A 12,927-nucleotide genomic window follows, 5' to 3' on the forward strand; every position below is an offset into this window, starting at 1 on the left:
AGAGAGAGAGAGAGAGAGAGAGAGAGAGAGAGAGAGAGAGAGAGAGAGAGATGGATAAAAGTGTGTGTGCTTCGTCTTTTTTCTCTCCGAGTCTATCGTTTTCTTTCTTCACTTTCTCCGTTTTTATCGTTTCTCTTCTTCTTCTCCAAATTGATGGCTTTTTAAGGTTTCCCCACTCGATCTAATCTAACCTAACGCTCCTTCATTAACTTTCTTCAGACAGATTACAATAACGTGTAATATACAAGACACAGAAACATCATTGATTCCGATCTCAAGTTTTGTCTTTTTGATTTCATATACACAGATACATAGATAACAAACACACATCTTTGATCAAATGTCTGGACTTTGGAGATTGAGGAATCTAAAGTCTCTAGCTTTACATGCTCGTTCGATTTCACCTGTTTCCAATCTTTATTCTCTGGAATTAGGATCATGCCCTCGTCGTCGTATTCAAGAACGATTCAAATCGGAACAAGGCGGCGGAGGAGGAGGAGGAGATGATTTTCCGGTTCCGGTGACTCGTCGGAAGTTAAGAGCAGAGCCGAATTGTCCTCGTTGCTCAAAGCAAATGGATCTTCTCTTCTCAAATCGTCAATTTCCATCTTCTAATCTTCTTCAACGTCCTGATGATTCTGATTCCTCCGGTGCCGGAGATAAAACGAACTTCCAGTCTGTTAATTTCTGTCCGACTTGTAAAACTGCTTATGGATTCAACCCTCGTGGTGTCTCTCCTCTTCAAGGGACATTCATTGAGATCGGTCGTGTTCAATCTCCAACCACTACTACCACCAATGCTACTACTTCCAAATCCACCAGGAAACAACAACAACATTCAAAGGATCCAAATCAAGGATTCAATTACAGGAACAAGCTTAGATCTTCCTTTTGGGATACACTTAGATCTTACGGTGCTGAGCCACCTGAGGATTGGTCTCCTCCTCCTCCTCATTCTCCTTTGAACTCTTCTCCTCCTAATACCATTCCTGTGAACGCTTCTCCTAGTGCCGTGGATACTTCTCCTTTACCTGATGCAGTTAATGACGTTAGTCGATGGGGTGGTGCTGGCCTTGGCAGAGACTTTCCTACTCCAAAGGAGATTTGTAAATGGCTTGACAAGTTCGTCATTGGCCAAAGCCGGGCTAAAAAGGTTCTGCCTTTTCACTTAACATCTAAGTATTCTGATCATGGTCCTGTGCTTCATTTGTTACTTATGACATGGTTGTCTTGACTTTGATCCTAGGTGCTCTCTGTCGCTGTGTATAATCATTACAAGAGAATTTATCATACCTCTATGAAGAAAGGGTTGGTTCTCTCACTCATCCATTGTTTATTTTCCTGGCTTTAGTTACATGATTCAGACGCATTATCACCGTTCAATCCGTTATGGTTTACTCTGATATTGTGGACCTTGAATCCTAGGTCAGCAGCACAACCAATTGATGATGACGATAATGTAGAATTAGATAAGAGCAATGTTCTCTTGATGGGGCCTACTGGCTCTGGTATGAGCTTTTGTGTTTTCCTGATCATATTCTATTTTTTACTTCCCATTTGCACTCTCCCTGCTGACAGTGACATGATAGTTTATTTGATTCTTTAACAATAGGGAAGACATTACTCGCAAAGACTTTGGCGAGGCTTGTAAATGTTCCTTTTGTCATTGCTGATGCAACTACACTGACTCAGGTAAGATAATGATTTTCTGTATTCATATAAGCTCATGATTCTCACTACTTCAATCATTGGCTGCACATCTTTCAATGGCTTTTGTGGATCCAAGTTAAATATACGCATAGCTCCTGGAATTTTGATTTCGTATGTTGCTCTTTGACCCAGCTTTTGTATGGTGTGTTAACAGGCTGGTTATGTGGGTGACGATGTTGAATCAATCCTTCATAAGCTACTAACGGTACCACTTCTAAATAAGCCCCGACTAATATTCCCAGCACACCTTCCATCTTGTTGCATTTTAGAAGATTCCCTTATGACTTGTAGGTCGCTGAGTTCAACGTGCAAGCAGCACAACAGGGAATAGTCTATATTGATGAAGTTGATAAGATAACTAAGAAGGTCAGTATGCAAGACATGATAACTTCTGAACTCGATAAGAAGAAGATAATTGGGCTTTATGCTTCCTGGATTCTCCTTTCTACAGGCTGAGAGTTTAAACATTAGCCGGGATGTTTCTGGGGAAGGTGTTCAACAGGCACTTTTGAAATTACTGGAAGGCACTGTAAGTGGATTGCTTTATTACCCTTTGATGCATATACTGAAATAATTCTTCACTAGACATGAGACACTTGCATAGCGAGTTATAGTGAAGTATCTAGAAGTGATCCTCATTAAAAAAAGGTCTTTGCAATGTACGACAAGAAAGAATGGAAAGTTTATTGATATGTTTGATGTATGCGACATTACATATGATTACTAATCCATTTACACATCTGTGTTACTTCTGAGGGGCTTTCTCTGAATGGTTGTGGATCCATGCTTTGCTTATGCATTGATCGTTGGATCTTTTTTTTTTTTTTTCCAGATTGTAAATGTTCCAGGGAAAGGTGCAAGAAAGCATCCGCGGGGTGACCATATACAGGTTTAGAGCTAGAAATTTGATCATTGACCTATATTGCATCTAAAGGTGTTGTTTTCTCATATTAATCCATTGCTGGATGTCCCTATGATGTACAGATAGACACAAAAGATATCCTATTTATCTGTGGAGGAGCATTTGTTGACCTTGAGAAGACCATTGTGGATAGGTAATTCATTATTCGTCCTTTTTTTTTTTTGCAATAGATTAGGGGTTCTGTTTTGACATTGATCAGCATCTCTAATGCTCTGCCAGACGACAAGACTCATCAATTGGTTTTGGAGCTCCTGTTCGTGCCAACATGGCTACCAGTGGAGTGACCAGTGGTGCAATAACTTCATCTTTGCTAGAATCGGTAAACACTACATAGTTTTGTTAAGCCTAGTGTAAACACTTCTCATTCCTGGAAAGAGATCTTAGTTTTGGAATGCCGGCTGCATTTCAGGTTGAGAGTGCCGATCTGACAGCATATGGCCTTATACCGGAGTTTGTAGGACGCTTTCCCATATTAGTTAGTTTGTCAGCTCTGACAGAGGACCAGCTCATTCGGGTACTTTAACATTCTTCATAGCTTTTATTTTATCTTGTAGTGGATGGTGTGTTTCTTTGATTGCTCATGTGCAGCTAGTAAAATCAAAGTGAGATAGTGGTTGCTATCATCGAGGGCTTGATTTAATTGCTCTTCTCATATTTAAGGGTAGCTAATATCACCTTTGCTTTTTGCCCTGTAGGTGCTTGTAGAACCCAAAAATGCTCTTGGGAAACAGTACAAGAAACTATTTAGCATGAACAACGTAAGCTCCTTCAAAATATTCAGTGTTTTAAGTTCAAACTTGACCTTGTGGTCCCTGACTGCATGATCTGTTACAAAATTTCAGGTAAAGCTGCATTTTACTGAGAAAGCGCTGGAGATAATATCCAAGCAAGCAATGGTGAAAAATACAGGTGCGAGGGGACTAAGAGCCTTACTTGAAAGCATTCTTACCGAAGCCATGTTTGAGGTAACTTCAGCTACCACAAATATTGTTAAGGTACTAATATAAATCTTGCTTTCACACTTCTGTTTGATTTCTCTTTTCAGATTCCAGATGATAAAAAGGGAGATGAAAGAATCGATGCGGTTATAGTAGATGAGGAATCAACAAGCTCAGAAGCGTCTCGTGGATGCACAGCAAAAATACTTAGAGGAGACGGTGCTTTCGAGCGTTACCTCAGCGAGAACAAGTCGAAAGATGCTACAGAACCAATGGTATGACTGCAAACATCATCTATTGTAGTCAATATAAACTCCGGTTGTGTGTATGTAAACATCACTAGTCTCATTCTGCATTTGGCTATATTGATCACTGAAACGGTGAAACCTGATGGGTGTAATTTGCAGGTTGACGAAAGAGTAGGCTCGGCGAAAGCAATGAGATTGTAAAGAGAATGAGAGAAGAAGGGTTTTAACATGAAGAGTTTTTTTTTTATTATTTGTAAAGAACGATAGCATTCATAAAAGTGCAAGAGGAATTTATCCACTCTGTACAATAAAATGTTAGCTTACAGATTCGAAAGCTGAATTGTTGTTACATAGAAAGAAAAGAATAGGATCGGTGTAAAAACAACATTTTTGTAACTCTCTCTGTTTCAAAATAACAAAAGTGTTATTAGTTTGTCAGTTCATGTTATTACAACATTTTTTAGTCAATCTCGATAATGTATCCATTAGTTAGGACCCCAACAGCTCAAGAACATAACCGTTCTAAGTGACTCTTCAGATTGCTTTGACTTGTCATCATCCTTACTAGAAGCGACGGCGATGGATGAAAAGAATCTGATAGCCTCAGAAGCGGATCTCATGTTGTTACGGATACGTTATTCACTGATCGGATCAAGTAGTTCCACCGATACATTCCTAATTGGTCCTTGGAAGCTTCCACGGCTCCGATGCTTGCAGCTACTAACTATGCTTTGCTCGTTGAACAGTTGAACTCATCTTTTTTATTAGAAACAAAAGCAGAGAAACTATTTGCTTTTTGTTTTGTTTTGTATAGATTATGAATTTGTGTTTGTGAAAAATGTTGATGAAGAAGATGAGACTCTGATTAGTCTTGTTATATAATAAGAGAAAGTAGCCGCTAGTTAAAGTCTAAAACCAGATCCTTTCTCCCACTAGTTTTTCCCAGGTTTCTATTGTCTTGGTGGTGAAATTACCATTATGTCCACATGAGAACAAACTGAATTAGGGGCACTATCGGCTTTACGGAAACTATGTGTGTTCATGCGCTACTGGTTTCCGTGATTGTTTTTGAGTTTGACGAGTTTTGTGGAATTTTGATATCTATATAACATATTTCAAGTACAAATTTTCTAATTCTAATAGGTTCGGGTATAAAAAAAAAATCGGATCGGTTTTAATTTAATTTTAATCCGAAATTCTTCAGTCGGATATTTCGTTAAATTTAATCAAAATTCATAACGAACTTAATTTTTAAATCTAAAAATATATTTTTTCTTAACTAATTACTATATCTATTTTTTTTATGGTATATTCCTTACAAATATTATAGTTAAGGAAATGAAATTTGATTATTTAATGTTAATATAACAAATTTGAAATAATATCCTAAGACCTACCTCTCTATCTAATTTAAATTAAAAGATATGATTATCTTTCATTTTTATTTGATTTTATATTTCTATTATTTTGAATTATGAAAAAGTATGTATAGATAATAAATTCTTTAGCATATGATGTAATTCAACTTTTTTTAAACGTACGTGTATTACTCAATCTATAAAGAAAAAAAAATGCGTACAATACCCACATCTGAGAAAAGAGAGCTCAGAAATGTGACAATTTCATCTGAGAAATAAGAATAATGCGAAGGACCCAACCATCACTACTGCCAATTTCATCACAGCTCAACTACACCGTCTGGGATCGAACCCGGGTTAGATAGTGGTAGAGTATTAATCTACCACTGAACCATTGGTGCTACTTGTTGTGTATGTATTTAAATATGTGTTAATATTGTTTGAGCGAATTCATCAATCATCAATCACCTCTCTTCATGTAATTTGTTATTATAAGTTTGGAAGTAACAATCTACATATACATTTTTGCAGCCATTTTATGAAATAAATCCTGTAGTTGGGACTTATTTACAATGGCTGCCACTAGATTTTAATGTTTGTTTTTTAAATTAGAAAAAAAAATTTTGATTAAATATTTGACATTTAACAATCTTCCCTAAATCTCTCCACATTAAATATACGATTAGTTACTAAAATAAAACTTCCAAAATATTTAATATCATTTAATTACTACAAAATTATCATTTTTGATATTGCTTTTCTCCATGACTATAAAAATTCGATTATAATCATCAAACCGCAGAGATATTTGATAGCATTTAATTACTACAAAATTACAAAATATTTAGACAATAATTCATAAACATATCATAAATAAAATCAACATTAATAAAATAAATGGTTTTTTTACGGGACGGGTTGGCGGGACGGGTTTGGCAGTACGTTACTTAATAACAATTGTAAACTATAAAATAAAAATATTTTATAGATAGATAAAATTTGCAAACTTTTATGTATACTAACTTTAAAAAATAAATTGTTCCCGCAGTGTAACGCGGGTTAAAATCTAGTGGTTTTGTAAAATTATAGCTAATTCAGCCATGCTCAAATAAACTAGATTTTTTTTCCTGAAATCACTAGAATAAATCATTTAAAAGTAATTAGAGGTGAACTATTCATATAACAAAGCTTAAGACTTGTTGGTAGGCTGATCTGAAAAAATCTTGTTGTTCTCTTCTCCCGCCCCATCTCATTTTTTTCTTTTTTATTATTTCTCTTTAAAACTTCCCCTCAAAATCTAATAATTAAATTACTCATCAATGAAAATTTGCTTTCTAAAAAATTTGAAGTATATAAAATCTATGTTTTTTTTCTATAATTTGACATGCATTTTCTTAATGATTTCAAATACTTTACATATACATTTTATGCGCATAGTAAATTAAGTGTAGATATGCTTCGAAATATACACATTTTTATCCGTACTTCTTATTAAGTGTATAAATATATAGAAATGTACACATTTTTATATGTAAAGCTCATTTAGTGTACATAATTATATCAAATATGTATTCAAATATACACATTTTATCTTTACTTCTTATTTAGTGTACATTAAATGAGTGTAAGAATAAAATTGTGTATATTTATGAGATTTACAAATCACATTATGTAGCTATTCCTCTCTAAAAATCAAATATAACATTTCTACTACCATTAGGATTATTTGTTATTAAACATGTGATTAAGTACTTGAGAGGCATCTAAATAGTGTTTAATAGTGAAAACTGGGTATTTTGCTAATTTTGAGTAGTAAAGTGACTATTTAAGTTTTTAAAATTGGGTATTTTGCAAGTTATCCCAAGAAAAGAAATTTTAATTTTGTATGATTTTGGTCTCGTGTTGTGTATAAAACTTTTGGAAGGATACGAGGTTATTCGGCTGGTGTTATGAATTTCTAAACGTTTTCATTAGTCAAAGTGTCTTGTATCTCACAGAGTCTAAATCATTTTTACTATAGATTATCTTTCTTAAATGTTGTGGAAGCTACTTACCTTCTCTACCATAATAGTGATCTTTGAAGAGACATAAGTGTTTTTTTTATGTGATGTTCAGTTTGAATTAGGCAAATGAATAATTCATCTAGATTTCCAGTGATATCCAACAATTACGAGCTTTTAGAGGAAATTGGCCATAGTTTGCACCGATCATGATGTATTATCCCTCTCTCAAGATGACATGTATATTGAAATTTAATTCATGTTGTTAATAAAAGCATGAAATTAACGATGAAACAAAAATTTTGTGAAAACATCAGGTATTTATTGATATGTTCAGACATGTAGCGTCTTTATCAAACCACTAGTAACTTTTTTGATGACCTTGAGACAATCAAACTCAAGATGTTTGGTTCTCTCATGATATCAGGGCCGACCATGAAAATTTGGGTCCACCAACAAATAATTTTGAGGTTATTACAAAGATTTAGTAAATTAAAGGTTTTTAATGTATAATTAAATAATTAGGGGTCCTATTGCAAATAAGCTTCTGCTGTAGATTTTACAAAATTTTGGAGGCCCCAAAGCCAATAATGCTCAAGTTCATAAGAATTAAGAAAGACACTATTAATGCTCAAGTTTAACAATGACAACTATGGACGGAAAACTCAAATGCCTTTGATCGTAGCTTTTGTTCTCAATCGATCAACTAAAATTTCTCTGATACACTTTTAAGTTTCTAACAAAATTTCCTTTCAAAATAGAATAAAAAAGTTTAAACACACTTATCTCCTCTAACTTCTTCGAACGTGAGCTTCCTTTAGCATTGTCTGCCAAAGGTCTTTGACACGATGACGAAACTTTTTCTGAAACCAAACTTCAATCTCTGAATAAAGCACATTCGGATTCTGTTCCCAATTCTTTCTCAAACTCTCCAAAGTATCAATCTTCTTCTCTGTCAAAACCATCACCAAACTCCCAACTCTTTCTAAACCCCAAGCTTCTCTTTCCAACAACGTTTCAGGTTTCCCAGCCAACAAAGCCCTGAAGCTTTTCAAACAAGTTAATACCTCTCCTTGAAGCAAAGCGCATCCGAAAGCCGCTGCTCGGTCTCTATCCTCTGTTATTGCCACACTGTGAGCCGGAAGTTCCCAATTATGAGGACCGAAACTCGGAACGACCCAGCACAAAACTCTATCCTCCTCACTTGAGTAATATGGTTTCGGGTCCTTGAGCGGTGCAGAGAACACGCAGAGAGACTTTGCGTGCTTCACCAGCCATTCTGGCCTCACCCGAGTCGCTCCGTGCATGTATGGTCTGTTGGTGAGTAGGAGCTCGCTGTAGACCAATAACTCCGGAGCTGAGTTTATGAGAGACGACCAACGGTGCAAGAAAACAGGTTCTTGAACCGCACATGCTTGGTATTCTGTCGCTCTGGTCTTTCTGGCTACACGGTCTGCCCATCCCGCACATATGGCTTCTCCTAACAGTTCTTCTTCGTTCTGTAGAAGAGGGGTTTTTGAGGAAGTCGATGTGGTGATTCTCCATGACTTCTCTACGTCTTGTATAGTCCCATGAGTCCATGAAAAGCTGTCTTCGGTTTCGGAGGGCTTACAACAGTTGAAAACAAGTCGCAAAAGCTGATCTTTGAGCTTAGACATCTCGTCCATGGTCTTCAAATGCAACCCATTCGCCTCGCAGAAGCCCATGCCATTCTCCGAGACCTCAAAGGAATGCAATGCGTAAGCTACAGTCAAAGCATCGCTGCTCGGGTTGGAAAATCTGTCCCGAGCAGCTTTAATCTTCTCTTTCCGATCCTTTTTCCGTTGTTTATCTTCTTGTTTGACGGTTTTGTCAGCATCTTTGGACTCGTTTTTCTTCTCTCCTTCAAACTCCATTATCAAAGGGTTTGGTAAGCTCAACGCGGCTACTGCTGCAACCGCATATCCAAGGATGAGATTCGCGCGTGAGTAATTCCGGGTCTCTTTTAGCATTTGGATGACTGTTAGAAGCATTCTTGAGTGACGTGGACTCATAGGATAGTGAGACATAGCCTTTCCTAATGGTGTTAACCCTCCGTTGCTGTCTAGAGCCTCTAAAGCTTTTAGGCATCGTTCTGCTTCTCTAATAGCTGATGGCTCAGGCGGAGTTGGAAACGGGAAATTCTCAACCTGTTAGCAATAGAAAAACGCAAAGATTCATCAAAAAGTCGAGCGAGACAGAAAAGGAGATCTAGTCCATTGACAATGGTGGCTACAAACATTTTACCTTTGGAATGTTCATAGATTTCATGAGAAGAATGACTCCATCAACAGGAACTTTCATGATTTCAGGAAGCGAAGATTCCTCAAATATATTGCTAAAAACTGCAGATGAATAGAGACGATAACAGTGACCAGGTCCAGTTCGTCCAGCTCTTCCAGCTCGTTGACTAGCCGAAGCTTGGCTAATCCAATCTACCTCATAACTTTCCATACCAGTCTTAGAATCATAATTCTTTACTTTAACCCGACCTGTATCAACCACATACTTTATACCAGGAATAGTCAGAGAAGTTTCCGCTACATTAGTCGCCACAACCACAAGTCTTTCTTCTTTCTCAACTTCCTCAAACACTCGAAGCTGTGCAGCTGGAGATAGCATAGCATAAAGTGGAAGAACACGTAATTTTCCTGGAGAAAACTTGTTTTTTACCTGCTCAGCCTCTTGATTCTCTGCTGCAATGGACTTTGCCGGCTCAGCAGATACGGATCCATTTTTGTCTGCCAAAGCATTAAACGCTGCTCGGAGAGCATCAAGCTTCCCTTCCTCTACAAATGAACTTGCAAAGCCGTCATCAACAGTTTCCCAGTCCCTGTCTTCATCAGACTCATACATGTCTTCCTCTTCAAAATCATCATCATAGTTACCATCACCAATATCAGAAGGATCTTCTCCATGCGAGCTAAACCTGGAATTTTGATTGTTGGAGTCATCATCAAATGCTTCAGCAATCTCCTTCATGTCAACACCACCAAATGAACCATCATCGCATTTCTTCTTCACATAAGCATCTCTTTTAGCAGCTTGAACAACAAGTTCCTTTGAAGACTTACGTAACTTCTCACATAAATAGTCAACTTCTCTCTGCCCAGTCACAAAAACAAGTATTCCTCCTTGTGGTAACTTTTTGTGAATTGACATCACTTTCTTATAAGCTTCACCTATATAATCAACAATCTCAGTCTTCTTGGAGAAATGTATAGTTACTGGATACTGTCGAGTGGGAACCTCTATAAGAGGAGGTATATTAGGGAATAACCTTTTCCCCGATACAAAATCTTCCACTCGCAAAGTCGCACTCATCAATATAAGTTTAAGTGGCGTGATTTGGCATTCTGAGGTTACTGTGCCTCCAGATTGAAGACTCTTTTGTTGTTCCTCGTAGTATTCCTGTCGGATTTTGATGACTCGAGTGAGCATCCCAATTAGAATGTCTGTGTTCAAGCTTCTTTCATGGGCTTCATCGAGAATAATCACAGAGTAACGCCTCAATAAGAAGTCATTCTGCAGCAGAAGAACTTATACAATCAAGTAACCATGATAAAAATGGAAAAGAATGTACAAAACAAACCAGGCGAAAAACCGTCAATTACCTGTATCTCACGAAGTAAAATCCCATCGGTCATAAACTTGATAGAGGAGTTTTCGCCAATCTTTTTGTCGTACCTAACTTGAAACCCAACCTCTTTACCAAGACGAACACCAAGCTCAAATGCCACTCTCTTGGCAGTGGCAAGAACGGCGACACGGCGTGGTTGGGTAATCCCGATAATCCCACTTCGAGAACTGAATTGCTTTGAACCAAAACCAGCTTCATAAAGGAACTGAAGGATTCAGAAACAAAAACAGGGTTAGATAAAGAAAGGACTTTCTAACTGAGACCAAAACTCAGCTATCAGAAAACCGTTACAAATGCAGCAAACTGACCTGAGGAACTTGAGTGGTTTTACCACACCCAGTTTGTCCTGAAATAATAACTGCAGGGTGACGATTAATAGCTTCCATTATCTCCTGCTCCATCATTACTATTGGAAGATCCTTCCTCGTCTCTTCAACTTCGGCTGGTCTTGAAACATGAACTACAAACGCGGGCACACGAGGTCCTTGTACAGTTACATCTTCATTCTCAATGAGCCCATCCTGTTTCATAATAAACCCATTAGAAACAATCAAATCAAATATATAAGGCAGCAATAATAGCTCAATCAAAAAAAAAAAAAAACATCAAATTTTCAGAGTTGACAAACCATTGAGTCTTCATCATCATCACGACAAGTTGTCAGTGGGATCATATCCACAGTGTCGTCTACCTCAAGCTTGCTACTACTTTCTTCAGCAGAAATCATTAGATCAGCATGAACCAGTTGCTGCTCAGAATCAGTTACAAAAGTTGGAGTTTCAATTTCAACATGTTCCGGTGTTGTAGGTTCATCCATACAAGAATCATCATCATTGTCATTTTGCTCGACTGATTCATCAGAATGCTCAGTCTCAACACCAGCTTTAGAAAGTTGCATTGCTCTCCTTCTTTTTTCCAGCTTAGTAGCTGACTGAGTAAAAGATTAACCACCAAAGAAGAATCAGAACATCTGTAAGAAATCGTAATGTAAGAACAAAGAAAGAAAATTTCTTACTCTTCCTATAACTTTTGATGATTGTAATAGCGACGATACATCCTCAGATATTTTGTACTTGCTGTAAAAATTCAATACCAAATTCATTCATATAAAGAAAACAAACAAACAAAGAAAATCATATATTTGAATGAAGCGTTGAACATACTCTAACAACTCGGCAGTTTTTGAAAAGAGGATTTCTTTCTCCTTATCTTCCTCCAATTTCTTCAGCTTCCGTTTCTGAGATTTGCACGCTACCGTGTTTACATTTGAATTCAGTTTCCGTTTCCGAGATTTCTTCGATCCCGTGTTATTATTTGAATTCAGCTTATCCTGCATCTGTCCACCATGAAAACAAAATTTCCAAATCTCATCAGCGTTAAAAAACCTCAAAATCTTATTGAAGAATGGTTTGATTAGAGCTAATACCTTATTGGATCCTTTATTCTTCTTCTTCCTAGGAGGCATTACATCTAAATTGCAATCATCTCCCACCACACTTGCCATAATCGTACCAATTATATCAACTAGAAAACAAAAACTGTTTGTCTACTCAGGGATCTTCAGACAACCTGACACAGAAGAGAGATAAACTTAAAGGGGATTCTGATTAACAACAACCACTTTGTTTCTACACACAAAAAAAAACACTCAGGTCTTAAAATCAAACAAAACTAATTGATTCAACAACTGGAAACACTTTACAATCCCTCAAAGAGATATAGCTTTCAAATTCATAATTAGAATGGAGTTTTCACTCAAAAGCTATGTAATTCTCGCCGAAATCACAACAAGGGACATCAAATTTTTGCTTCCCACAGATTACACTAAACCCAAAACCGAAATCCGTAATAACGATGAAACAAGCATGCATTTACTCAAATTTAAAGCGAACTCTAAACCCAAGTTATGTCATAAGAAACGATCATGTGGGTTACAAAGAAGATCGAGAGAGAGACTGGGTAAAACCTTTGACAATTCGATTCTACTTGTCGAGCTTGTCGTGTCTACGCCGTTTGGCTCGGAGAAGGTTGAAATTCGTGTGTTCGTCTGTCGTTTTGGAACTTTTTTGGTTGGAGACTAAAATATTTGCCCA

General features: G+C 37.0%; 2 protein-coding genes, 2 non-coding genes and 1 pseudogene across 6 annotated transcripts; 1 reads left to right on the plus strand and 4 right to left on the minus strand.

Annotated features, from left to right (window-relative positions):
• Positions 1–9: 9 nt before the first annotated feature.
• On the plus strand, positions 10–4,716 carry AT1G33360 (ATP-dependent Clp protease). Its single transcript, NM_103063.4, has 15 exons — positions 10–1,153; positions 1,247–1,308; positions 1,426–1,508; positions 1,613–1,692; positions 1,865–1,915; positions 2,002–2,076; positions 2,162–2,239; positions 2,543–2,599; positions 2,695–2,765; positions 2,852–2,951; positions 3,042–3,146; positions 3,328–3,390; positions 3,475–3,597; positions 3,678–3,845; positions 3,978–4,716. The coding sequence occupies exons 1-15, from the start codon at positions 341–343 to the stop codon at positions 4,017–4,019; spliced, it is 1,971 nt and encodes a 656-aa protein (NP_564423.3). The 5' UTR covers positions 10–340; the 3' UTR covers positions 4,020–4,716.
• A 703-nt stretch (positions 4,717–5,419) lies between these two features.
• On the minus strand, positions 5,420–5,505 carry AT1G06673. Its single transcript, NR_139128.1, has one exon. It is a non-coding gene; the product is annotated as an other RNA (small nucleolar RNA).
• Positions 5,506–5,508: 3 nt separating this feature from the next.
• AT1G33370 lies at positions 5,509–5,577 on the minus strand. The gene has a single exon. It is a non-coding gene; the product is annotated as a tRNA-Gly (tRNA).
• Positions 5,578–7,325: 1,748 nt separating this feature from the next.
• On the minus strand, positions 7,326–7,608 carry AT1G33380 (annotated as a pseudogene; the record flags this gene model as incomplete). The annotated part of the gene is made up of 1 exon: positions 7,326–7,608.
• A 103-nt stretch (positions 7,609–7,711) lies between these two features.
• FAS4 (RNA helicase family protein) lies at positions 7,712–12,910 on the minus strand. Of its 2 annotated transcripts, NM_103064.4 has the most exons (9): positions 12,801–12,910; positions 12,261–12,403; positions 11,998–12,170; positions 11,850–11,910; positions 11,463–11,765; positions 11,143–11,355; positions 10,809–11,039; positions 9,442–10,719; positions 7,712–9,344 (listed from the first exon to the last, which is right to left on the minus strand). In NM_103064.4, exons 2-9 carry the CDS (start codon positions 12,336–12,338, stop codon positions 7,968–7,970), a joined length of 3,714 nt encoding a protein of 1,237 aa, NP_174605.1. In that variant the 5' UTR covers positions 12,339–12,403; positions 12,801–12,910; the 3' UTR covers positions 7,712–7,967. The 2 variants fall into 2 exon arrangements, with proteins under 2 accessions (NP_174605.1, NP_001320693.1); NM_001333039.1 differs by having other exon boundaries at positions 12,261–12,890.
• Positions 12,911–12,927: the final 17 nt, after the last annotated feature.

This window comes from Arabidopsis thaliana (assembly GCF_000001735.4).
Source record: "Arabidopsis thaliana chromosome 1 sequence".
Taxonomy (NCBI): Eukaryota; Viridiplantae; Streptophyta; class Magnoliopsida; order Brassicales; family Brassicaceae; genus Arabidopsis; species Arabidopsis thaliana.